This window comes from Agelaius tricolor, unplaced genomic scaffold, assembly GCF_023055355.1.
Source record: "Agelaius tricolor isolate 1412-34295 unplaced genomic scaffold, bAgeTri1.0.p SCAF_8, whole genome shotgun sequence".
Classification (NCBI taxonomy): Eukaryota; Metazoa; Chordata; class Aves; order Passeriformes; family Icteridae; genus Agelaius; species Agelaius tricolor.
The window spans coordinates 31,943,627-31,970,303 of NW_027269268.1; the positions used below are offsets into that span (position 1 = coordinate 31,943,627).

At 42.4% G+C, this 26,677-nt stretch overlaps 1 protein-coding gene across 5 annotated transcripts in view; it reads right to left on the reverse strand.

Moving 5' to 3' along the window:
- Positions 1 to 959: 959 nt before the first annotated feature.
- Positions 960 to 26,677, reverse strand: part of IRF2 (interferon regulatory factor 2) — a 38,408-nt gene continuing 12,690 nt past the window's right edge. For 3 of the 5 annotated variants that reach the window (XM_071432184.1, XM_071432185.1, XM_071432186.1), the window contains exons 2-10: positions 23,396 to 23,529; positions 22,362 to 22,469; positions 18,153 to 18,252; positions 17,366 to 17,542; positions 15,345 to 15,391; positions 11,758 to 11,869; positions 8,751 to 8,915; positions 3,658 to 3,704; positions 960 to 2,304 (exon numbers count right to left, since the gene is read on the reverse strand). In XM_071432184.1, the coding sequence (XP_071288285.1) occupies positions 1,993 to 2,304; positions 3,658 to 3,704; positions 8,751 to 8,915; positions 11,758 to 11,869; positions 15,345 to 15,391; positions 17,366 to 17,542; positions 18,153 to 18,252; positions 22,362 to 22,469; positions 23,396 to 23,401 (1,074 nt within the window). In that variant the 5' untranslated portion in view covers positions 23,402 to 23,529 and the 3' untranslated portion in view covers positions 960 to 1,992. Of the gene's footprint in view, positions 2,305 to 3,657; positions 3,705 to 8,750; positions 8,916 to 11,757; positions 11,870 to 15,344; positions 15,392 to 17,365; positions 17,543 to 18,152; positions 18,253 to 22,361; positions 22,470 to 23,235; positions 23,283 to 23,395; positions 23,530 to 26,677 lie in introns of all 5 variants that reach the window. The other 2 variants (XM_071432189.1, XM_071432187.1) reach the window with 2 other exon arrangements.

Genomic DNA, 26,677 nt, shown 5'->3' on the forward strand with positions numbered 1-26,677 from the left:
CCTTGTCTTCCCAGGCCACCAGGCAGTGGGTGACAAAATTACAAGTATTAACACGGACCTATGAAGAAACTTGGAACTGTAGGATCAGGTTAAGAACACAGCAAAATGTTTCTGTTTACTTTCCCTTTTCAGTAGCCAGCTAGCATCTCTCCCTGTGACACAGCCATTTCTGTGCATGTTATTGCTTATCAGCCCAATACACTCTGCTCTCAGCTCACACACCTGTCAGGCTGGTAGAGAATGGTAATCACATCTGAAGGGCACTCTGTCCACATATTTTATGTATCTGAATCAAACTTGTCACACCCAACAGCTTAAAAAACTGCAAAAGGGTGAGTGCTCTCAACTTCTTTCTGTCCATGCCAGCCCAAAGTGCACAGTGCTTTGCAATGGGCACAGCCCACTGCCACAACCATGTGAGTCACTGTGCACCCTTACTGAGATACACTACAGCTTTCCAGGAATCACAACTTGCCATCATGCAGCAATGTTGAAAGCCCTGATCAATGCTAACTTGATTTCTGATTAATTCTATGAATTGGTTGAAACTGCAAAATGAGATTTTTCCAGACAAGGAAACTGCAAGCAAGCCATGTGGGGATCTATGAGGAACAGTGGAAGTACAGCTGAGCTTGCATTGGGTGGGGAATGGATTTTGACACGATCCCTTCCACGAGGTAACTTGTTCAAAGCACAGCCATGGAGTAACAGCTGAAGAGGTGCCCAGCTCCCAACCTCTACATTTGAGGCCAAACTTGAATAAATCACCTTTGAGTTCTAGTTGCTCTTTCCACCTTGAGCTGCCTCAAGCGCAGCACTTCCCATCCTGTTGGATGGGTGCTCCAGAAATTGCACAGGCAGCTTATGCCAATTGCTCACTCTGAGAGGTCACATTCACCTATCAAACCCATGCCATCTGGGGCTTCTGAAAGATTAAAAATGAGAGACAAACAAGAGGATTATTAAAAATTTAACTATATACCATATTTATTATCAATCCACAGGATAATCTGATTGCTACATGAGCTCATAAAAGCTATTTCACCTTTACAAAATTAAAAAAAAATGTGCCACAAGGATGTCATAACTGCTGATAACCAAGGACTGAATCTTAAAATTATAAATTTTGCTGTAGAAAAGATTAAAAAAAATTATATTCACTTTAGAATTTTACTTTGAATAAAATATTCCCCTGTATAAAAAATAAAAAAGCTTGCTCTGGTTAGAATTAGAGTATTTTTCTTTTTTTAAATCTGGGAATTTGCATAATATCTCTGTAATAAGTTTCTTTTCTTTTTTCTATTGTACCACGCGGCATTCAAGCATAGCAGATTAGAAACAAACATGATGAAAGCAGTCTCAGAACATATGAAATCCACATGGAAAGTTTTAGTTTCCTTTCCCTTCCTCTATTCTTTAAAGACACTTTAGCAAGAATAGCCTTGGAAAAGAATACAGGTGGAGAGGGACCTTCAATGTGCCATTAAGTAGAGCAAGGTAATAAAAGGCCTTTTGTAAGTGCTTTCTTAATAAGGTGCAGAAGCAGACTGCAACTTTGCTAGTACTGCACTATGTACAATATTCACAATAGATTTTTCTTTATTTAAAAATATTCCAGCTAGTTCACATTTTCTCTCCCATTCTGAGGCTTTCAGTTCCATCACAGCCTTGACAGCAAGAAGCGCAGCAGCACCACTTCCCTTGTGGTCGGTTGGTCCTCTTATGAAACACTGGAACCTGCGAGTGGGCCAAAGTTCTTGGGTTCTTTTCCTATGTAGCAACCTTGGAAAGATGGGTTCAGGTATACACACTGACTGCTGGAGTCCTGAGTTAAAACCACTCCGGCACTGGAGTCAGACGCTGCAATGTTTTCTATTGCCAAGGCTTTACCTTAGGGTTTGTCTGGTGTGCGTCAAGGGATGAACCTCTCTTAGAGAAACGTAAAATACAAAACCAAACAAAACAAAGCTAAAAAACCACACTGTCAAAGGCTTAGCAGCTCTTGACTCTTGACTGAGTGATGTCTGACGTTTTCTTGATGACGCTGGCCCGTGTCTCACGGTCTGGCTGGCTGCTGCTTGTGGAGGCTGTGGACACGACTTGTGGCAGAGGGATGTCTGGGAAAGGAGGCCAGGAGCTATTGTAAGGCAGTGGGCAGCTTTCTTCTTTGACGGTGACTTGGAGGTCAGGCTTGTTGGCTACAAAAGTTGCCATGCTGGGAAGCATATGAGAAGTGTTCCTCATTCCTAGATTGCTGAGATACTGTTTGCCTTCAATGTTTTTTTTCTGCCAATGAAGTCGTCCCTAGAAATGGGGGAAGAAAGAAAGAAAGGAAGACTGTAAATGAACACAACTTCATGAAGTACTCCAAGTAACAAGATGAAGATAGAAATATCCACATATTGCACAGGAATTATCCTGCCTCTAGGAGCCTGAGCCTCTAGCCAGTAGCTTAAGATGTCAGCCATTTCTCCTTTTCTGAAGTCATGTGCTTAAATTTTGTTAGCTCTCCAGCACTCAAGGGGCACTATCTGCTCTTCTGAATGGAAAATAAAGACCTTATTCCCAGGATGCCAGAGACAAAAATGGATACAGACATTTAGAACTCCAAATGGTAGTGTCTCCTCTGTTACCAGAGAGAGCATCTTCCTGCCAAGAGGCAGGCACAGAGACCCAACACTACCCAAGCTAGCAATACATGTGAGGCTGCTGGGAAACCAGTGTCACTTGACAGTGCATCCCTCATCACAGGGAAGTTCATCAAGGGAAGATGAGCACATCTTGTTTGCCCACCACAGATGCAGCAATGGCATGTTCTGTTGGAGGAGGTTTGTGGAGTCACTACTGGCAGTCTACATATGGGCACCACCCCAGCCAAGGCACCAGAGACCAGGTGGGTTAGCTGTGTTGTTATACAACTGGTGGTCCTCCGAGAAGGAGGGTTCAGAGAGCCTTTGGTGAGGGACACAGCAGGAGAGAGCTTTGCAAAAGGCCTTATGCAAAAATACAGCTGGAGCACAGGGCATCCAAGGGCCCTCAATGAGCTTCACTTGGCCTTTAAGTACACATGGAGATTGGTAGGTCTGGTGCCTTGATGGCAGCCCCAAAATAAAAGGCAAGTGGTGTTTTTGTATATGTGCAGCTTAGGTTATTTTCTCCATGGATTCCTTTCACCCAGCAATACTCAAATGACTGCTCAGGAAAGCTTTCTGCCCTACCTACCTCAAACATTCTAGCTTCATTTCAGTTATAAGTGTAAGCATTTCCTCCAGTTATATGAGTTCACATGCCATTTAAGGAAAACAAAGTGAGCAAGCTTTCAACCAAGATAAAATACTCACTACCCAGCAAGGTCAATGCATCATGTTAACATACTAGCTGGCACTGGTGATGGCACTGCAGAACATCTTATTGTGCAAACTATTCTTGTTGTTTGGACAGATGAGGAAAAGTTAATTTGTAGAGATTCTAATTCTGTGACAATCATCCAAATGTCTGTCTCCCCTGAACCTTCCTGGTCTGCTTTTCTTCCCTAGCTATTACCAAAATGAATATTCCACTGGTAGACAGAGCTGCAGTAGAGAAGGGGCAAAAATATCTCAGGGCATGGATCTTGAGACCTTGGTCCAAACTGCTAAAAATCCAGAAAGCACTTACCTCTGCATTTTCTTCATCACTTGGAACGCTGTCAGTTGTTTCACTTTCTGTCAAACAAAATAGAAACAAAAATGAAACTCATGCTGTTCTATCTATAGTAACAAATTCCAGCTCAGGAGGCCTGAGTTATGTCCAACAAGTGGAAGCAAACAGAGTCAAGTCAAACAACCAGAAAACAATGGAGAAGCATGGAGACCCTGCCACAGCAGGGCTAGACAGCACAGCTGCCTTGAACAACTGGGGTAAATTCACATGGTTATCACAGTCAACATGTCCAAATTCTGGAAAAGACAGCAATAGAGAGGGAAGAAGTAGATATGTGCTTTCTGGGAAGAATCTCCAGCAAGCAGGGGATGCCCCCTCTCCCTTGTCCCTCTACAGTCACTCCAGGCCCTGCAACAGACAAAGTTCTGTACAAATCTTTATCTCCTGGCAAAATCAGTAACAACTCCATCCTAGAGGAGATAAATGTGGTTTTGTTTCATTAACTGTTATCTCAGCCTGCCACCTCAAGGGCTTGTTGTCACTTCTGGGGCTTTATTACTGTTGACATACTCTGGTACAGCTGGTATAGTTTTGCTTTTGCTACCACTCCCCAGCCTTTCTCAACCCTTCACCCCTCACTTGAGCAAGTGGCAATACCACAGTTTCCAGCCCCATCACCTGTCCCCACTGCACATGGCCTCTCTCACCCTCATCACCTGAACCAGAGCACAAATACAGGAGCACAGTTCCAGTGGAACAGCCATCCTCCTGCAGCTGCAGCCCTCGCTTGCAGAAGAGCCTGAAATCCAGGAATTTTTACTGTATTTTCAAGCCTGTGTGTGCCTGAAGACAAGTCTCCTAAGGTCAGGCTCCTGGCCCATGAGTGGTTGAGACTGCTGTGCCTCAGATGCCTCTGAGACAGGGCAGAAGCCCCTCTTTTCAGTCTGCAGTGATGGCTGCTGCCTTCAGCACAGCCACTGGTTCCCAGACTAATCCAGTGGAGGCCTGGACTGCAGGTTTTCTTCAGCTTGTGGGGTTTTGAACCACTGTGTCCTGTTTCCTGGGAGGATAACCCATGGCATCTATCAGGATACCAGCACTCCAACCCCCTGAGCCCTGCACAGACAGGGCTCATCCACAAAGAACACAGAAATCACACAATACAGGGAATGATGTGATGAATTATCACAGCAGGCAAGAGAGCTCTGAAGCCCCAGTTTTCACCCTCAGCTCTGTGTTATACATTTCAGTCCATGCAAACTGCTTTGCAAAGCCACTGCAACTCTGCCTTCCCAGAGCCCAGTCTCATGCTCTGCACTGGACATAATGTGAGTGCTAAGAGTGCATGGATCATGCCTCATGGATTGTGCCCCTGCACACCTTCAGAGAGACTGGCAGTCTCTCAAGGTCTCCTTGCCATCCTCTCAGTCAGAGAGACTGGCAGTACCTTGCCATCCTCTCAAGGCCTGGCTAAGCATTAGGTTTAGGCAGGAGACTGTAAACCAATGGGCTGAACCACTGTTTCAGCCCCCAGGGTCTAAACTGTACCCAAAGTCCTTTTACTCCAGCCCAGCTACTCCAGACTGCTGCTTCCAAAGCCAGCACCTCTCCTGTGCCAGAGTCTCCACCACAGTGTGCAGTAAGCAGAGAAGCAGTCCAAAACATTAAATCAAGCTGCAATGCCCTGTGAAGCTCATGCACCGCAGGGCTTCTCCTTCACTGACCCAGGCAGAGAAAGATGTGCCAATGTGATTAAGCTGGCTAATTAAGCCATACTGGGGAGAGGAGAGGAAAAATTAATTCACACAAAGAAGACAGAATCAATTGAAGGAATACACATAGAGACAAGTAACAGATATTCCTTGACATGAAGAAGCATGTCACAACAAAAACAGAGTGATGCAGCTGAAAAGGAATCCATCCTTGGTGTTTATACATAACAAAATGCTGAGTAAGAGATAGCACTATAGTTAGCAAAGCCAGGGAAGCTGGCCACACAGGCATGGAAAGTTAGAGAGGCTATTTCTATCAAGAAGGGCATTTGAATCAGTGTCAAACATTGACAAAAGCCTGGGTAATAAGAGCCAAAAGGATTTCATAGACATCAGCGGATATATGAAAAAACTCACATGGGCGACTCACGTCATTTGCCTGAGTTACCTCAGAAAGGAACCAGGGGTGTTTTGAAATAAACCAGATTTATGTAGGACAGCTGACATATCTGGCTACTTTTTTTGGTTGTTGTTTTAGAAGAGCTCAACTAACTGTTCCTGCACAGCTGTTATGGTCATACTCTTTCCTGCCATTCAGCCAGTAGCACCTGACAGAGCAAACCACAAGCACAGGGCCAAAGTTCCTGTGGTTCTATACAGGTCTGTGTGGAGCAAGACAAAGCAGAAATAGTCACAAGAGTGTCCTAGAAATTTTAGGGTTCTAACACACAGATTTCTGTCCTTGCTCCAGCCTCAAGAGCAAATACATCCTTTAAAAAAAAACTGGTTCATAGAACAATTCAGGTTGGAAAGGCCTCAGGTAGTCTACAGCCCCACCTCTTGCTCAAAGCAGGGCCAGCTACAGGACTAGATTGGATTGCTTGGGGCCTCATCCCTTCAGGTCTTGAAAACTTCTGAGGATGGAGGCAGCACAATCTTTCTGGGTATCCTGCTCCACTGCCTGACTGTCCTTGTGGTGAAGGACAGGTGATACTTTTTCTTATATTCAGCTGGACCATATTTTTTGTTTCAATTTAGCCTGCTGTTTCTCATCCTATTACCATGCACTGGCTGTGAAGAGCCTGGCTCTGCCTTCTTGGGAACATCCCTGCAGTAGAGGCAGCTGCTATGAAGTCCTCAAAACCATCTCTTCTCCAGGCTGAACAAGCCCCAGTCCCTCTGTCTTCTCACAGAGTGAGAGGCCATACCCTGCATAGCCCTTCTCTGCACTTGCTCCCATTTGTTTGGTTCTTGGACAGGGGAGCTCAAGACTGGATGCAGTACTTTTAAAGTAGTGCAACTAGTGTGGAGTAGAGGAGGATAATCACTTCCCTAATCTACTGGCCATGCTCCTGAAAACTGGTGCCTTTCCCTGTGGCTGAGGTGCTCTGGTGTCTCGCACTCACTCACTGCCTGCCCAACTTTCTGCAGAGCGACTCTCCATACCATCAGCCCCTGCTCTTGCTGTAAAGATCTCTTCCTTCCAATGCACAGGACTTCACATGTGCCCTTGCTCAATTTCATAAGGTTTCTGCTGATCCATTCCTGCAATCTCTCCAAGACTCTCTGGATGATGGCTCTGCCCTCAAAAAAACTCGTGCACCCTATTTGGTGTCCCCTTGAAGCTCACAAACATGTCTCCAACATATCTTCTGCTCATTGATATATTAAATAAGACTTTCCCCAGGACAGAACCTTGCAGTACTTCACTTCTTACTGGCCTCTAGCTACAGCAGTCAGGATCATCAAGAGCTGCCTGGAAATGTGCTCAAAAGCATGCCAGTGACATGAAACTCTTATCTGAGTTTTGGGCTAGCAGGTCCAGGTATAAGTTAAGACAATTGAAGGCCACCAAGGTACTAAGACAGCGTAAGGGGATAGCAGAAGTACTTCAATCTTTTTCCTTATGCAGGCTGATTGCAATGACCTAAGGGCAGGTAGGTCATGATTTGCTCATGTCAAGGTGGTCACCAGACCACCCTTCTCTATCATTCCAGTCCAAGAAACCACCATGACTTCCAAACCAAGACAGTGACTTCTGTCTGCATTTCAAGAATTTACGTCCTGTAGCTGAAGATAAAAGATTGCATCATTGTCATGTTTGCAGACATGGAAAAGTTTTCCAAGATGCATTTGTAAAGAGGAAAGATGTTTCAAAGGCCCTTGTCTCCCTCTTGCTAATAAATTTAAGCACTCTCCTATCTCCCTGCCTTATGCTTTGCAAAGGTCTTCTAAATGCTTTGGTCATTGCAGACTAAACACATTGGAAAGCATAATTGTTTATCAACATATGTGAGACTAACAGTGGACACAATCCAAAGGAACATCATACAATTCACTAGGACCCAAAGATAAAAATTACTAAATACATACTTTGTAAAAATGTGTCTGGAAAGAATTTCAGCCTAATAAGTCAAAGGCAAAACCATGCGTAAAATAATAAAATGCATGGAGAACTATTTATACTTAAATTTGCCTTAAAAGGTGACATTTGTGTTTTTACCCAGTCTCCTAAGGCTTGCAAATTAGCACCATGTTAAAACAGAAAGGACAGTTTGGATCTGAAACCTTTTTACTTTCAAATGTGGCTTTGTCACATTTGTTTTTTTCACACTCCTAAGAAATAAGACTTATATGATCGTGGGAACTCTATATAGCATGTCCACACATACATTTGTGTCTGTTCACCCCTAGAAACTTCTGAACACTCTGTTAGACTTGCATAAGGGATAAATGAGTGCCAAAGACTTCCTAACAGTTATAAGAAAATAAGGGGCCAGATGAAAAGGGAAACCATAACCACCCTCACAGGGAGCAGAGGGAAGCCTGTTATCGCATCCTCTTTTTAGGTATCAGAGAATCCAGATGGCAGGCAGACGTTGGAAGCCAGATGTCCACAGCTCTGCTGCTTGAAAGATCACTTGTTATCAGTCACTGCATGGCTCTTCTAGACTGCAGCAAGACAAATCCACTCCCCCCAGGCCCTCAGCTCCATATCTGCATATATACCATTAGTGCAGCCCTTAGCACTGCACACTGTGCTAGACACTGAGTAAACAGAGAGCAAGAAAGACCTTTGATCTTTAGTAAGGCAGGGGGCAAGTCATTTGTACTAAAAATCCCCCTTTAAAAGATCTCTGCATTATACCTAATGCTCTTTTTCCATTACTCACAAGATAAAGCCTGCAGCTCACATTTCCAAACTGAGATCTGTCAAGTTGTTTCCCAAGGAAATGAGCAGAGGACTGTGCATTTTTGAGTTTCATTAACAATTCAGAAGGCAGATGGGTACACATTTCTGAATCTTCGTTAGCTAGCCTGGAAGAGCCCTCTTTCTCCCAGGGTCTTCCCAACATTGCCAGAAAAGGGAGTGTAAAGAAACACCAAGTTGCTTACCTGCATAGGATGAGACAGGGGAGATCTGTAGAGGGTACAGCTGGCTCATGCTGAGGGGCTGTTCATCACTTTCTGTTGTCACCTCTACCACCTGACAAACATCAGGAGGGTTGGCAACTATCACCTGCTCCTCACTGCTGCCATCAAGGTGTGGCTGTCCTACAACTTGGGATTAGAAACAAAAAAACTGATTACTGATAACATCTCAACTCTGTTGAACCTCTAAGAGCCTGCTTGGTATCTGAGTCTTCAACAGTCTCAGCACTTTTTTCCATGCCCACCACCTGCTTTCAGGGGATATAAGTTTCAGTGAGAGTTCTAAAGGAAATCTGTGATCCTCAACAAGCAAGCTGTAAACCATGGTCTCTGAATGCTCTAAGGTAAACTTTACAACAGAAGACCAGAACCAGCATGCAAAAACCTTGCCATGGGGTCAAGCAAAACACTGTGGGACTCGGATGCACATATGACATGAATCTATGGAAAACTTCTGCTCCAGTTAGATGGCTACTGTCACTGACCCTCGCAATGCTATCGATGGTATGCAGAAAACAAATTTGTACCTGCAATCCCCACAGTTTGTGACAGAAAGCTACAGTATGGTTAGTTAGTAACTGAGGGGTTTCCTATTCCCCCAGGCACATGATATTTAATACCAAAAAAGCACATGAAATTTAATATCAAAGGAGTGTTACTTATTTCTACAAAGTGAAGCAACCATGGATGCTTTCCAAGTGTCCTGAAATGCTTTGCAGATATTAGTTGTTCTACACTACAACCTTTTGAAAAAGGTTGACAAACCAAGGTACCAAGAAGTTACTGAGCAGAGCAAAAGTATGGTAAAAGCCAGAATCCCATTCGTCTGAAGCTGCTTGACAGAATTTCCTGTCTTGTACAACTCCTCCTTTAATCCCAGCTCTATGAACACATGCATTAATCCAGTACAGAACTGAAAGCCAATGAGTTAGATCAGAAGAATGCACAGGGATGGAGCCATCTCAGAGGATGGCTAACCTGAAACCATGGTTACCCAAGAGAAAGACTATAGATATTCTTTCACTGAACATAAAGCTTCACAAGGAACAAAAGGCTAAATTCTGTACAAACACAACACTGTGTTGTTCAAACAGTCCATTTTTTTTCCTGACCCATGAGGGGAAAAACACGTAGGCAATGAAATACAACAGATCTTGCAGGTTTTCAGTTAAGTAACCTGAATATACTAATTATTACATTTGAAAAAGTCAAAAGATAGCATCTATTCCTTCATGAACTGAGATAAATAAACATGAATGCACATGTCTATACACACAATCCACTACGGCATTCTATCTTTAGACAGGGCTTTTTGAAAAAGAAAAGTGACAGGTATTTTTCCCAGGGAAAAGCTGCATATTATTTTGCTTTGTGAAATGCCAGGTTACCACTGGAAAATCTTCAAAACTTAGATGCGTATTTTAAGAAACAATGCCAGCATAAAGAAAATTACATACATACTGGATAGACTTTTTAAAAGTTGATCACTACAATTAGTATAATTATGTTTCAGATATTTTGTTTCACTTTTATTTCACCTTTCCTGGTTCTGAAACAATCAGCTTTTATTGAGTGTGGTGAGAGAGGTGCAAGAGCACATACAGTTAATTTTTTATCTGGGAGAGACTAATATTGCGCAAGGCACTCAGGGAAGGAGCAGGCCATCTGCACTGTTTTATCTCTTTCCTCAATACCTGACAAATTCTTACCCACCCTGAGAGATAAAATGCACAGCAAAAACTACCGCTCACTTGAGCAATATGCCACAGTTTCCAGTGAGCTGCACCTATGGCAGAAACTCTGCAGGTGCTGTTTGCCTTTCATCCACTCTGGCTGATTTCCTGTCTTTCTGCAGAACAATTCTATTTTACTTTTTCCTCTCTGTTTACATTAAAATCCTTCCTGCAATCCTAAATAACAGTTTCTTTCTCCAGTCTGGATAAGCAGCACACCTCACATCTCAGTAATTAAACAACACTGGGTGACAGTTTCCTACCTGATCCTCAGTCAGTGAACAGGAAGCACTAATAGCACTATGGTGCTACTCCTTCAAGCTATAACAGTAAGAGCACGTTCTACTACTCTTACAAAGCAACAGCTGATTAAATGAACTGCCATAAAGAGAGCAAAACTACTCACAAACTCCTCAGCCACACAAGTACTTCAGGGGAATGACTATGCAAAGCCCTGTGACCTAAGAAATGGGGATCAAAAATAGTCACTGCACATGATTTCTGCCATCTTTCCAAGCAGAATACTAACATATTTGTCATATTTAAAAATGGAATTCTAGACAAAATAGTATGTGGGTCATATTTTTAGGAGCTCTTGCTGCAATGACAACCTTAGCCAAAAAAGAGCTGTCAAAAGCCCAGTCCAATTAGTCTACTGAGGACCAATTATTCACATGCTGAGATGACAGCTTATTTCTAATGTACTGGTTTCTAAATGCAGCCTTTGATGATTCTTTTCATTAGCTCAGTGATGTTAAGAACTATCTCTGTAACTGAGGTGTCAGTGAAAAGAACCAAGTATCTACATTTTGCCTGCTGGTTTGAACACCCAAATAAAATGGTATTCTATACAAACCTCTGCTTTAAGCAATGGGAAACTGCCATCTGATTGCAATTTAACTCCCATGTGACATTGGCTACAGCCTCTTCATGGCTGAGGACTATCCTGTGGAATAAGTCCCCACCATGAGAAGCCAGCTGAGAGTGCCTGGAAGTGCTTTACTGTCAAGGGAACCACCCCAGTGGCACAGTACTGCTCACTGTCTCTACAGATGGTGGGGCTGGCCTGCAACCACAATCTTGCATGGCCTAGGCTGCTGAGAAATGGGTCTACCTGACTGCAACTGTGGCATTCCCTGAAGTGCAAAATGCTGATGGAAAGATAAGTCTGGCAGACCAGAAGGGTTTTTGAAGTCACCTGTGTACTTAGTATGTAAAAAAAGCATAGGAGTACTTACCTACAAAGTTCACTGTACTGTCAACTTCATTTTTTATACTGGAGGACAGGAAATAGTCAGAAGTGACAGCATTTAGCCCATTCATCCCAAAAGATGATTCAACTGGCTCTTGCTAGAATCAAAACAGTACAGTTGGGTCAGGATTACTTTATTTTAGGAGATATCTTATCTCTTTGTTCTGAGATGGTAATAAATCCCATCACTTCTGCCTGCCATATACCCCCTGCTCTCTGCAGGACACTGTCTTAGAACAAATATTTCTCTGAGGAGAAGACTGGGACTAATTCATTTCCAAATCTTTTGCTTTGAAAGGAAAGCTATTTTTAATCTTCAAATTTAGAGTAAGCCTTCAGAGAGCAAGGAAGCAGCAAGCTATTTACTACAAGAGATTAACATTTGAAACAAACAAGGAAGAAGCATTGCTTTAAAACAGTACTCTATTTAATATTCATCCTCAGTCCCTTCCAAATATGCTCTCTTTGCACTCTCTAAAAGGAAGTCTTAGTTTCTGTACAGCAATTACTAAATTCTAGCCTTAATTTTTCTCTACAGCAAGCCTGAAAGCAAACCAAAGTGTTTACACTAAATACAGCCTTTTAGATCACATCATAAACATTACCACAGGGCAACAGCATTTGGAAAACACCACCTGTTCTACACAGACTGAGCTTTCCACAAGATGCCTCTCTGTAAGCCTGATACACTCGAGTGGGAATCTAAAAAAATCCCTTCAGGGTAGACACCAAAAAATTAATTCCATTAACTCAGGATTTCTTTAAAAGGATTATTCTACACATGCAACTTCCTCCCCACTATTGACTCTCTCACAGGTTTATTGGTTACAATGTCTAAAGTCTTCTGTTCTTACTCTACCAGCCCTGCAAGGCTGCAACTTGTCCCCTGCTTGCTCACCCACAGAGAGGTGCAGAACTGTCCACACCGTGCTCATTTTCACTGCTCTAAAGCATTTCATCAAAGGCAGGCAAAGGTAAACCTCAGGACCTGCAGTGCCAGCCCATCCCAGTACTGTTGAACTGTTATCCTTGGGACAAAATACTGGGAGCACTGTGGTAGGCTTTTTCCTGGATGTCACATGCTGTGATTGTGATCTACCCAAAAAGAATTGTCACTTCAACACAAGCACTTTCCCAGACACTAAAGCAAGGCAAACAGCACCCTGTCACAGCATTCCTGGCACATCAGAAGGGTGGACAGTTAAGTGTTAATGGCAACTAGGTCTTTGATGAGATGCACCAGTTCTGCTGCCCTACAGGTCAAAGACTTGGAGAGCTTGAAAAGATAAAATTAGCTGCTATTGATCCATTGAGGGTCACAACTGCAAAGATAGGTTAGGGCTGCACACTGGAGCCCTGAGTATCTGGTGCTGCTTGCTTTAATTCACAGCAAACTCAGCAGCCCCCATGGAAACACTGTGCAGGCAGCATTTGCTCAACTTTACTGAGGCTTGATTACTGAGAAGTTTATTTAGTAGCCCCTTTCAAGCTTCAGAAACAAATATGCATCTTAGAACTCAGGTGATGGTGCCAGATCCACAAAGAGACTTGGATACTGGCACAGTTGGTGTTAAATCACCTAAATTTTGAGTGTTCAGATGTCTACCCTAAGCCAAATGCATGGAGAAAGCTGTCACTAGGATTTTAAATAACTCTCAATGTGGAACTGCATGGTCTAAAAGCTACAGCTAGGATAAGGTAGAAATTAAGCCTCAGTTCAGTTCTTTGTTTCAAAAGAGACTGGTTTTATCTGGGCTGCTCTGACATTTCCATTTCCTTCCCATTATTGAGAATTCCTTTTAAAAGAATTTAATGAATTGTAATGACAGATTACAATTTGCCCAAAAGCCCAGTGATAGGAGACCTACCTGTGAGGTGGGAGATTTGCTTGCCCCTTTGCTAAGGTGGAGCAGGGATTTGGTAAGGCCCAACACTCTCACAGGCACAGGGATAAGCAGTGACTGCCCTGAGCACCATGCCCAAGCTCAGCCCACCAGCACTTGCTGTGGGTGCCCATAGGGTCCAGCAGTGGCAACAATGGGAAGCTGCTGCAAGGCTTTTGCTATGCTGAAGTCCCTTTGCAGATCTGTGCTCATATTCTCAGCTTCTCCCTCTGCTGCTATCACCCCACTGTAGTTATCAGGCAAAGTGTGGAGTAACCTCCCACTGGGCTCCACTAAAAGACATTTTTCAGGGTAACTGTAAGGGATTCAATTCAAAACATGCAACTTGGATCTCAGGAATTCTCATCACCAAGCAAAGCAATTATAAGAAGCTTTCATGCTCAGAAATGTGCATTTGCTTTAATTCACCTACTACCCTTCTTCACTACTACAGCCTTCAACATCCAACAGCCAGCCTAAGAGTGGCTGAGTACAGGAAGAGCACCTCTTCAAATCCAGACTAGCCACTGCACACTTCTGTCAGAATGAGGGAACAGACAGAAATACTACCTGGCCCCAGCTCAGAGCACAAGAACTAACAGGAGGTATCACTGGTAGGTAGGTGTATGTGCTGGCCCACTGCTCTGCTCTGACCAAAGCAGTTTTACTGCCTCCCTCTGAACATCAGCTACCATCAGAGTCACTTGATAACAAGCACATGTGGCTGTAAGAGCCACACAGGATAGTTACAAAGTGGTTCTTTTAAGACAATTTAAAAGTCATAGCATTCTGACACGTAACTGCACAAGTCACAACTGCTGTGGCAGCACCTGCTTTCCAAACCCTTTCAGTGGAGGACTTTTCCCCACATTTCTGGGTTCACCTGGCCCAGAGAAACTGCTGGACAGAGCCTGCAGAGCCTGAACCCAGGCATGGGTGGCACAGCCCTTCACAGGTGAGCAGCAGGGGACCAAGCTGCCCTTGCACTGTAGACACAGCTGCTACACACAGCCCAAGGACACCAATTTTACTGAAAGCTGAGAGTCTGAAATCTCTGAGATTTGCCTTTTTGTTAAAAATTTGAAGGTGGACTAGCTCCTGCTGGTGTGTAATACTGACCACCTTTGAGAGGCCCTTGGCAGAGGTGTGAAAGCTAGGAAACACCATGCCTCACAGGGAGGGCAGACATCAGTCTGGGCCCACGCTCTGAATGAGCAGAAATCTCAGGCTGCAACTGAAGAGCTTCACAGCTGAGGCCTTCTAACTGACAAACATGAGCACAAGGTGCAGCTCTGACCCTTGCCTAAATGAAAATGCATTTCCAGTGCTTTACACACAGAAATTAATTGCTCCAAACGGTAGCTCTATTGTTCAGAAGCATTCCTTCCTTAATTACTGTATTTCTCCTTACAGAGACAAACAAATGGCAAATGTATTGCTGAGACTGCCAGTTTTCCAACCTCCAGGCATTGTAACACAAGGGCTGTGTCCATTGATGACGTAAGTGACGGCTTTAACAGCCTTCACATTTCAAGAAAAACAACCCCAAACATCCTGGGTAACTGTAGTTACTCAACCAAACCACAAGCATTTGCAAGTACCCACCACAACATACAGTTAGGGTTGTTAAAAAATATCTGCAACAGATTGTATTCACAAGCTCTTGCACCATTAAACAGACACCTCTTACCTTAATCTGTTTGAATTTGTCATCCTTCTCAGATTTCGTCTTTTTTCCTGCAACAACAGAAGGAAGATTTCATAAGGTCCTGTGAGCCATGAGTTATCCTTCACACTTTCTATATTCACCAACAAATAGCCCCAAAATGAGCCTCAAAATGGCAGGACTTCCTAGTTAAGGGAGAACACATTTGCTTAATTTTACCCTTCTCTTAAGGCCTGGGCAGCAAAAAATTCACCTTGAATTGCTGGGTTTGTGTTTCTTTTTTAAAAGGCTACAAAAGAGAACCACTATGGGACCAAGGAAAGCAACCGCAGTCAAAAAATCAAAGTGAAAATATGGAAGAATGACAAATTAAAAAACAAGACCTGTTTGAAAAAAAAAGGGGGAGAAAAATATTCTTAAAGGCAAGAAAAATCAAAATATATGCCTCATCACATTTCTGATGCTTTCTCTATAGCTACAGGAAAAGGGAAATTGTTAATTGATTTAATGTGAAAAGAGATCACAATAAACTTCAACCAATATTTTTGTAAATAGTTGCAACCTGGTAAGAAAATACAATTCATGCAAGAGTGGTTTATGCAATCGTGATGGGCTTGGGAATCCCAAAAACCATACTGCATGTGACCTTCACAAAATGTTATGCACCTTGGCAGACCCTAGTGCTGCTGCCCCTGCTCTGACCTGATGCAGAAGCTCAGACTTGCTGGTGCAAGCTCAGCTCTGCCCCAGTGTCAGCACAGATGTGTCCCAGGAGCTTTCCCCAGGAGCTTTTCTCTACTACATGATACCAAAGAAAATTAGAAATGTTTGCAGCCAGATTCTTTTGCTCCCACAAATTTTTAGCCACATGACACAAAAAAAGGGCATGTGAAAATATATATGAGGTCCAAACTATGTCAGGGTTTTACAGTAACTGGACTTTCTGCAGAATCTTCTCCTGCTACAGCCCCTGTTTCCAGAATCTCAGCTTTAAAGATGAACTTTTGTAGCTCCTTCAGGAATCTACTGCCAAGAGACATGTTATGGTCCTGAGGAATGTGTTTAAACATATAAAATACATTATTGACAAGAGACTGAAAACAGTTTCAAGATAAATGTTCTACATTTTGCACATTGATCTTCCTTTCACAGTATGATTCTGCCCCAAAAATGCCATGGTTCATAATTGCCAGTAACACTGACCTTAAACTGAAAATCTGCCTTTCACTTCTCAATCTAAGAAAGTAGCAAATTGTAGCTACAGTTGAACTGACTTGGATTTTAGAGGAACACCTTGTGTCTGGTTTGCAGGTTATCTTTTAATCCAAAATTCTAGACAACACAGGATACCAGAGGACTAAGGAAACCATTGTTCTACTGCATAAACCAGTAAGGAAGCCATATGAAAGCTAATGAGACCTAAATAAAGCTATGTTTCTACTTTGAAAAAAACCAAATACTCATGAGATTGACCTGGTGGTTAGGCCTTCTCCTGGCAGGCAGGAGATTTAATTCCTAAATTTGGGGATTCAGATGATTTCCCACTTCACCATTACTGTGCTCTGTGGGTTGGTTTTCCATGGTCTTTGTAACTAACAATGTGGTTTCGTGGTTTAGTGTTCTGAGTGAGTGTACTGCTCTCAAGACAGAGCCAGTTTAATTGTACCCTTGCTTGAAAAAAGATACCAAAATGTCTGCCCCCATATTCTGAATGACCCCTACTGAGTTCAATGTGTTGAGCTCTAATACCCCCTAATCACATTCCTTGATTGAAGGAGACCTGGGACTAGATTCTGAACACAACTCCAGCAGCTTTAACAGACAAATATCAACAGCTTGGGGGTATCACATCTCATTGATCCTCTCTTCTGAATGCAGCCCATTTTCCTACAGCTGTTCCTAAGTTTCAGTCATTTCCCAGCCAGCCAGGGCACCATGTGCAGCTTGCATTGGTGGCTTGTTGCATACTGAGCTACCTGCAGTAGGTGTTTTTCTCAACACAATGCTCCTAAGAGAATTTCATGTTGACAAGCTCTCCCCTCTACCTTTTTTGGAAGGTCTTTCAGATAAGGGTAGCATCCGGTACACCCTGAAGGCATTGTTTCCTTTCTTTATACTTTTGTCCTTCACTTCTTCTATGTCAGGCAGGGAGTTCATAGCGCAGCGGAAGTTTGCCTTCCATGTCTTTGGATCAGGTTTATCTACTCCTGACTGGTATTTCCCTGAGCAAGAAAAGAAAAGTTAGGCACATATGACATGTGATTGAAGATTTGAGGCAAATTAATAACAGCGCAGGTTAGCTTCAAGGTATCAGCCTTTGGTTCCCATGGCAAGCATTCTAACAATAGCTGAGGTTGCAAGAGAGTGCTGTGATCTCATTCTCATGCACATTTCTAGAACAGATGATGAATGGTTTGTGCTCAAGAAAGACCCAGGGCACTGCAGATCTGATGTGACTCCATAACAACATGGAAAAGCTTGCACAGCATTTACCTTTATTATCTCAGGTTCAAATCCATAGAAAGGCATAAAAAGCCTAAGGGCCTATGTCTGCAAAGTGCTGACTGTGCTTTACTCCTGACAGTTTTGAACCCAATTGCTAACATTTAAATCAATTAAGTTTTACTGTGTTCCTCAATGCAAATGAGTTATGGCACTTCAATTAAGCTAGAGAGTACCATAGGCCATGAAAAAACACTTAGCCTCCCACAAATCTGGAAACTTCAGTTCACTCTCTGTGTTAGTAAAAGCAAAGACAAGAAAGAAGGAAAATGTAACTTTAAAAGGGAAAACAATGTGAAAATCTGTCCTGTAAAAAGAGAGTTCCAATACCTGTGTGAATTGCCCAGTTTCTAAATAAGGGAGCATCTTTTTCAACATCCCAACCATGTCTTGCGGCATGCATCCAGGGAATCTGAAAAATCTTCTTCTCCTGGAAGGGAAAACAAACAGGAAATGCCAACACTGATAGACTTGAGGAATCTTCTGATGATTTTAAGTCACTAATTTATAAGCACAGTTTCAGCATCTCCAAGTGTTTTGCTCCCTTCTAGTATCACTGAAATCAGCAGGAAAATATCCACTGGCATCACCAAAGCAGAACAGAGTCCAAGTGTATGAAATACTCAGAAGCCACTCCACGGAAGATGAGCCTGGCAGCTTTCCGAGCTGACACATGGAAAAAACATGCAGTACTACATATTTCTAAGCTTTCATACAAAGGGTAGTTTTGTCAGCACAGACACTTTTATGATTAGCAAAAATAAATCTGAAACAAAACAACCATAGGAACAGAGCAAAATCAAGGATTTAGAATTCAGCCAATAAATACTAGCATGGTGAAGAAAAGAGATCTTGCAAATTTGTATGCCAAGCAAAAGAATATATCAGCAGTAGACGTCTCTGCAGTGAGGATAAAAAAAACCAGACACTCATGTGAAGTGACACTCATGAAGAAGTGTATTGAAGATACCTAAACACATTTTAGTTCAGAAACTTTAGACCAAAGAAAAGTGCATCTTAAGAAATGCAAAGGAAGGTTTTTTAAAAATTTGTTTTTTTAACACGCAGCTAAATCAGGGCATGCCTTACATGGTGTCAGTATAATCATTCCTCAAGGATCATGGAAGATCCCTGGCAACTATTAAAGATGATAGTTTTAGCATGTAGCTCCAGCTCTGGGGGCCCAATGACTTTCAGAGCTTGAATAACATGTTTCCTACACTCCTTCCACAAGCACTTAGCACACAGGATACTGGGCCAGAAGGATGCTGGATCAGATGTGCTTTTATGTCATACAATATGGCAATGAATTCCTTTGTCCTGACCTAGAGGGCTGCTTCAGAACTCTTCATGCTGTTTTCTGCAAAGCCATACAAACTGAGCTTGTTCCACAACACTTGTTTTTTTCTCCCCTGTTGGGAAGAATACTTATCTGGCTTCACATGCAGACATCTTGTACTATAAACTGTCACTGCAGGTTCACATCCAATTATCAGTCTATGAAGAGAAAAGTACTTCCTGGGCAAAATGCACCCTCCTCCTGCAGCAGCCACCTGAGCTATGCTGCCTGAATTTCACCCTAAAAGAGCCTATTTCTCTCTACTGACTACACACAACTCTAGACAGGCAGCTCTCACTTAAATGACTGCATTGTAGATATCTGGCTGGGTGAGATGAATCCTTCATCCTTTCCCCTTCCCCCAACAATCACTTTTCTTTCCTGACTGTCTGGTTAATATTTCACTCATGCCAAGGTTAGGTTTATTTCCCTTCCTTCCATGTGATCTTTTCTTCTTCTGAGCCTGCCTTTTGTCCTTCAACTCGTCTTTAATCTTTTCCGTCATATTTGCTTGTTCAGAATTGCATTTTTCCCTTTTTGCTTGGCTTTATCTTTAATTTGGTGCAAACAATTATTTAACATGTTCCTCAGTCCCCTCAAGACCTCACACTCAATATTCCTCTTAATGTAGTTACATCACTTCTGTCACATGTCTTTTGCCTCTTTACTCTTCCCTCTACTTATAAGTAAATCATCAACACAGATGCTTCTTTCCCCAGCTCAAAGCAGCCAAAAGAAAGCCTCAAAGCCACTGTTTGGGGTCCAGGGGTCCACAACACTACTGTATTCATCAGACCTAGAATAAGCTTCCCTGCCTTTACTCTTCATAGACTATAATAAGCATGGGAAAAAAAAAATCATCACTTCAACAGAAAACAGTTTCTATCAACAAGAACTTTAAGAATAGATCAGATTAAAATAGACCATATGATAATTCAAAACCTAGCAGACTGAACAAGACTCCAGACATAGCATCCTGTCATCATCAACTGTACTCACTGCTTCAAAAGAAGCTGCAAGGACACTCGACAGCAGTCTAAGTGGTCATTACAGTGCTTCTGCTCATTACAGAAAGTTCTTCCCAATCCCAGATGTCTTGAAGCACAATAATTATATGAAATTATAACACAAATTACAAAATCACAGAAGCTATGTATATTATAATTTTATAATACACATTTTACTGTGTTACATACTCTGTGACAGCTCAGGTGTTTCTGTTTCCAGTGTCAGAGGAACACTGACCTCTCTCACTCCCCCTCCTCACATCCCCTCTGCTGAATGATGTTGTTTCATTCACAGCTCCCAGTTTTGTCTCTCTGGGAAGGTAAAGAAATTCCCTTCCTCCTTCATGCCACTCAGAAGGACAACAATTTCACCAAAGAGGTCCATAAGTATTTATGCTTTAAGCCCTATAAGGAGGGGTTTGTTCTGGAGGTATAATGATGAATTGACAGTAGGGGAAAGAATTATGTGTCACCTGTACCTGATTTGTCATTTCTAACTGAGAGAGGTTTAATTCTTTCTTCAGTTCAGAAAAAATCCCCAAGAACAGACAGCCAATGACAACCCAGAATGGTAATCATTTCTTTCATATTTAAACCTTATTTCCTTAAAAGCTGTGCACACATATGAGTTTCAGTTTCTTGATAATCTGACACACCTTCTTATCTAAACTGTGAACTATCCTTTACCAAACTCTGATTAAAATACTACAGCCTATGAAGTTGATTCTGTGGGTATAGAACAGGCTGTGATACACGTGACACTTCATTGATTCCATGCATGGCTTTGTTTATGGTCAGGATTTAAAGCAAAAATAGAAATATTTTTGGTTTAATGATCCATTGCTGGAATGAATGTGCAAACATTTTTAAACAGAAATGCTCAGGAGTGCAATTTTCTTGTTGAGCATAGTAAAGACAATCCAGGCTGATGCCAAATCAGAGGGTAGAAGTGGGGAATCAGAGTTTAATAAACCTCAAGGCAGAGAAATTATTTCAGGATTAGGCAGGAACACCCAGCAAAGGACAGCAGACATGGACTGTCAGTAGGAAACTTTACACCAAAACAGAGATATTCAAGGAGAAGGACCCGAACATGGGACTCAAATGACAAAGACAACAATAAAAACCGGGCTCCTCTTCAGCTGTGACCCCATTATGCAAGAACAAGGACCTACTCAAATTCACAGTGTAGCTAACTAGGGAATGGATAAAGCAATATTTATTTACCCAGCCACAGCATGAGACTCATTGATGCAGGAAGTTACTGAGAAACAAGGTTCATAGATGAATTTAAAGTGCTCCTGATAATTTCATAGTCCTGAGCATTTCTAGCTTTGAAAGATGAAAGAAAAGGTAGTAATTTCAATTGTCATTCTTCAACTTTAAAAATGAGCACCTGAGTACCACAATTACTACTGCTAAAGGGAGGATACCAGTGACTTAACCAGACAGGCAGTTCCTATGTTTCTGCCCCTGATTTTTTGCATTTCCACCCATTCTGATAATAAAGTAGCCTCTGTAGCAAAAACAGCTTCATGCTTTTCAGTGTGGTGAATTACTCTCCTGCACAGTGCAGAAAGCATGCCACATTTCCACAATTCATTACTATTCAAAGTCTCAAATACACTCCTAGATTTTGCTCAACCAATCAAAATAAATTCAAATTGGGTGCTGACATTTTTGAGCTCTTGATTGCACTCTCAAAATGTCTTGAGCACTTACTAAGAGCTCAGGACCAGGGATATTAGGTTTGAGTTGGACAGGGGAAAAGTCACTCTATTTTCTCTCAAGTTGAGAAGTGTCAGAGAAGTCACACAAGTCTGAAACAGCTGATTGTTGCTTCAACTCAGAGTCTAACACAGAAGGGTATTTTGAACACATCCCTCTGATGCTATTTGCTGAACAATGTGTTCCTAGGTTAAAAATAAAGTCCAAGCAGAATCTCCAGAAACACTCACTTCAACAACAAAGAGTTGGAAAATGCTTTTAAATGAGCCACAAATCCACCAGGCCAAAGCAGGACGCTTCAGATCTGGCAGGCGAGACCGGAGGAACAGGTTCAGCAGGAAGCATTCAGCTTTGCCCGTCCTCCCTGTCACCCCTTTGAAAACCAGGAATGAGCTGATTTACCTATGCAGACCTCAGCCACTGCTATCAAGTTCCCCTTCAGCACATGCATGCACCCCCCCTTACCTTATTTAGCCATTTCAGCCCCGGTATTCTGTTGGAGTTGATTTGTTCTTCCAGCCAGGGCCGCATCCGCATCCTTTCGACTGGCATTGTCACCCACCTGGGAAGGAGCTGCAGGGAACAAGGGACAAGGTTACTTGTTTGCCAGGCAGCACTCCCAGGCAGCTCCCCCACCTCTGCACAGTACACTTATTACAGCTTTGCAGGCACTGAATGATGGTAAAAATAAACATTATTTTAGCTCTGTGTGTGAGCCTCCCCTAAAAGCAACTGAGATGAAGTCTCCTTTATGGCAGAAAATATTCTTCTGGTACACTTGTCTTAGGAAAACCTTCATCTGAAGATGGCACAGAATATCAGCAAAAGTTTGTCTGCTGATACAGGTGGGATACCAGAAGTCACAAAGAAAAACACTTACACTCTTGGAGACACCTCTTTTCAGTCCACATACCTGCATTTGCAGACCTTATTTTGCCAAGGAAAACATATGTAACGAAAAAATAACACATGCAGGAGGCATCATTGTATTAGCTAAAATGATGCTTCTGCTAATGAAAGGGCTTTCAAATGGCAGTTTCAGTCCCATGAACTTGACTAGAATTAATAAAAGTACATTTTACATCACAGCAATTTAACTGACCACTTTGATTCTAGCTGAGTAGTTTGACCCCCACCCTCCAGCTTTCTCTGATCAATCCACTCACTGATTTTTTAGCTGTTATTTTACATTTCAATGCTGTTCAGCTATGAAGTGAGTTCTTCGCACACCCCTCAACTACACTATGCCACCTTTTATTATCCAGTTAAGACTCAAACTGACTTCTTTTTCTGTCTCTCTCTCTCACACACATGCACACATCACCTCAATGCCACTTCCCTGTTTAGAGCTGTAAATTATTGACGTAAGAGTCCAAAGTCTTGAACCTGAGGCAGAAAATTTTAAAAAACATTAACCAACTGGCACTAGATGAAGATTAAAGCACCACATTAAATGCCTGTTAAGCACCCTGGAACCCATCATTTCCACATTCAAGTACTTGCATTTAGGCTGCTGCTTCTCCTTGCCCCTTCTGCACTGGGCTCAGCTCCTTTGTCTCTCTTTTGGTCTTCACATCTGTGTTCTCTGCATCATTTGTAACTTCTCTGCTCCACTGTTCTTGTCACCTTTGATCTTAAAAATAAAAAAGAGAAAGAAAAATTTGAAAGCACGCAGGAATGGCACAAATGTAAATGGGTTTGTTCTCGCTTCCTATGGGAGTACAGGCATGGGACAGACTAACAATTAGGCAGTACCAAGCCCACACCCAGCACAAGAGGAAGAAAAACGTTCAAAGTTTCCTCTCATTGCTCTGAGGACATGTATTTCCTTGAAACTAATAAGGAATTAAAATCTGAATGCAACAATAAGGTTCTTTGATGTGTTCAGAGAATTTACCAGCAGCCATGCTCACACTAATCTCTCAGCAAACATATTAGTATTTTGTTTACTACTCTGTGGAGCTGGTCACTCATGCTTCAGCTGCAGCCTCTTGCAGTAAACTACAGATTTCTAAAATAGCTCAGAAAACGGCTGCAACTGCTCAGCTCCCTTTCATGTTCACTTCAGATATGAAAAAACAGCCAGCCCCAGGAATCCAACAGCAGACAAGCACTTGTGCATATCCCCTCTCTGTGTAAGAGGGAAGCTGTTTTCTGGACAAGGGTGATGTGGGTTCAACTTAGCCCCCAGGTTGGTGGCAAACAGCCACTGCAACCCCCTCCCCTTGGAACCAACAATCCTCATCCAGGTTGCAGAATGTGCACAGGAGATCTCTACCATCTTCCCCTGCTACGGTTTGAGTCAAAGCTGAAAAATGCAAATGGCAATGTACTAAAAACATGAGCAAATTTTTATTTGTCTGAGAAGGAAGAAACAATTATCTACAACAGATGCATTTCTTTCTAAGGTATCTTTGAGTATGCATGCACTTTGAGACAATTCCTGGAAACACTGTGCATAAGATTCAACACTCAGTATGAATGTTCCCATTTAGCAGTTGGACTTTTCTGGGTAATGAGCCCCTAAGACAAATTTCAAGCCCATCTGAATGAACAACTTAGACAGAAGGCAAAAGAGTCATCTTAAAAGCAGCAATGAATCCCACTTGGGACAGACAACATGGAAGAAACAGAAGCTGCCTTTGTACAAAAGCAATACATCTCAGGAAACGAGTAAGCTGCCAACAATCGCTACCACAAGGAAGCCAGTCTTGCCCAAAACAGCAGAGTTGAGCCAACCTGTCTTTTCCCTCCCACACCCCTGGGGGCTTCCCCAGCTGCTCCCCTGTAGATGCTGCTGAGAAGTGCTCATCTCCTTTTTGCCACCCTGGGATTCCTCTGGGATTAGCAACTGCAGCTGTCAACACACACCTTCCCATCCATCACCCACACCAAGACAAATTAATCCAAGGTAATCAGGAGAGAAGTTTGGCTTGTGAGAAGAGAGGAATGGCTCCCAAGACCTGTTCATCTGAAAGTAAATTCAAACCCAGGTAAAAATAATCCTACAATGATGTCCAGCTGGAGGGAACAGCAAGAATCTTCTGGAGTTATGTCCTTCACAAAGGAGCAAGCACAGCTGTGCTTCTGCTCATCAAAACACAATCCCTACCCCATGCTCTTTTTAGAGCACATGCTGATGAAAATAAAGGTGGATGGCTTCAGAAGGCATTCCCAGACCTATCTGCCTCAGGACAGCAATGACCACAATGGTGCCAAAATGTAGCAGGGTTTTTGTCAGTTGTAAGTTAACAAGATTCTTTTGATGAAAATACCAAGTAAACTCTACCAAGTAATTGTCTGTGGGAAATGAAGGTGCCTTATCTCCATCCAGAGCTGTCAAATGCACGATTTATTTGTACAGAAAGAAACATCAGCATCTGCAGTGCCTTAAAAGTAGCTCCTGTCTGTCCATAAATGGCATTACTGGGTGCACTTGAAGCCTTATTTCACTGACTCCAGGTAGGAGGATCTGGAGTCCATCCACCAGTGAGTACAGATTAAATCAACTGACTTTAAGAATCATTCCAGTTTGTAAAGATATTTGAAATGATCCAAAATAGGCAGCAAATGCAGGTGAAGTTTCAGGGGCCATTGCCTAACACCATGCCAGCTTCACCATCCATCAGAATATATCAGTTATTAAACAAACCTACAAAGTCAGAAACTAAGGTAAGCCCTACAAAACAGCAGGTATGCCAAGTTTCTTGCCAGCCTCTCTGGAGTGTTTACCCAGCTGAAAGAAAAAACGCAGAAACAGTCAATCCTCACTGGGATTTGCATAGAGGGGGAGCCCACAGGGAACCTGTGAAGAGCCATTCCCACACAAGAAGCATGGCCCATGGATTGGCTGCCACCACAGTTTATGGAGGGATTATTTTGATGTTCTTTGAAGCTTTAATCACTGCACTATTTATGCTAGTCCTGTGGTCAGTTCAGCCTATTTTTTGCAATGAGAAACTTCAAGAACACGGTGAAGGCTACTCCCCAGCAAGGTACAAACTGGTTGCAATATGCATATACACATATTTTCACTCCATAATGATTGATAAAGAGCTTGTAGTCCCTCCCTACTCACCGCAAGAACATTCTAGTAAGTCTGACTTGTTTTTTCCTTCACAGAGATAACACTCCTGCCATACAGAAAGTGTAACCTTTGAGAATGAAGAGCTCTTCACTAGAATTACAGCAGCTGTAGACAGAAAGTGAAAGCAATGGCATGGCAGGCATTACATCTGAGCAGTACACTATGTTCTCTTTCCTTCAGTTTCACTCTGGCAGCATCTGGATAACTGAAAAGGCACAAAGGTTATCTAAAACCACAAACTACTCTGTATCTGTGGGTACTTTCTTAAAAGTATATTCCTATGGAACCAAAAAAAAAACCCAAAACCAAAAAACCTCTGGAAAAGCAGCTCTTCTTTCCCTATCACAAAGTACCCAGTTAAAAGATTTGTCAGTATATGGAAATATTATTAACAGCTGTGAAAAGTTATGGTGGGACAAGATCTTGGAGGCACATTTGTGAAGCAGGTCACAGCCTCTGCTCAAAGCTGTGGAAAAACATCTGTTCCTCAGAGGATATGTGCAGAACATTGCATGGTATCAATTTATCTTTTCTCTGCAAATACAGAATGGGTAATACTATTTTTTGAGAAGTTATCTTTACTTGTGCTTTGCTGATAAACTTTTAAACTATTCCCTTTGTTTACTAAGGCTGATGCAGTTAAGAAAAGCATCAATCATCCCGTGTGACCAAAGAGATATGCTGAAATGAGACC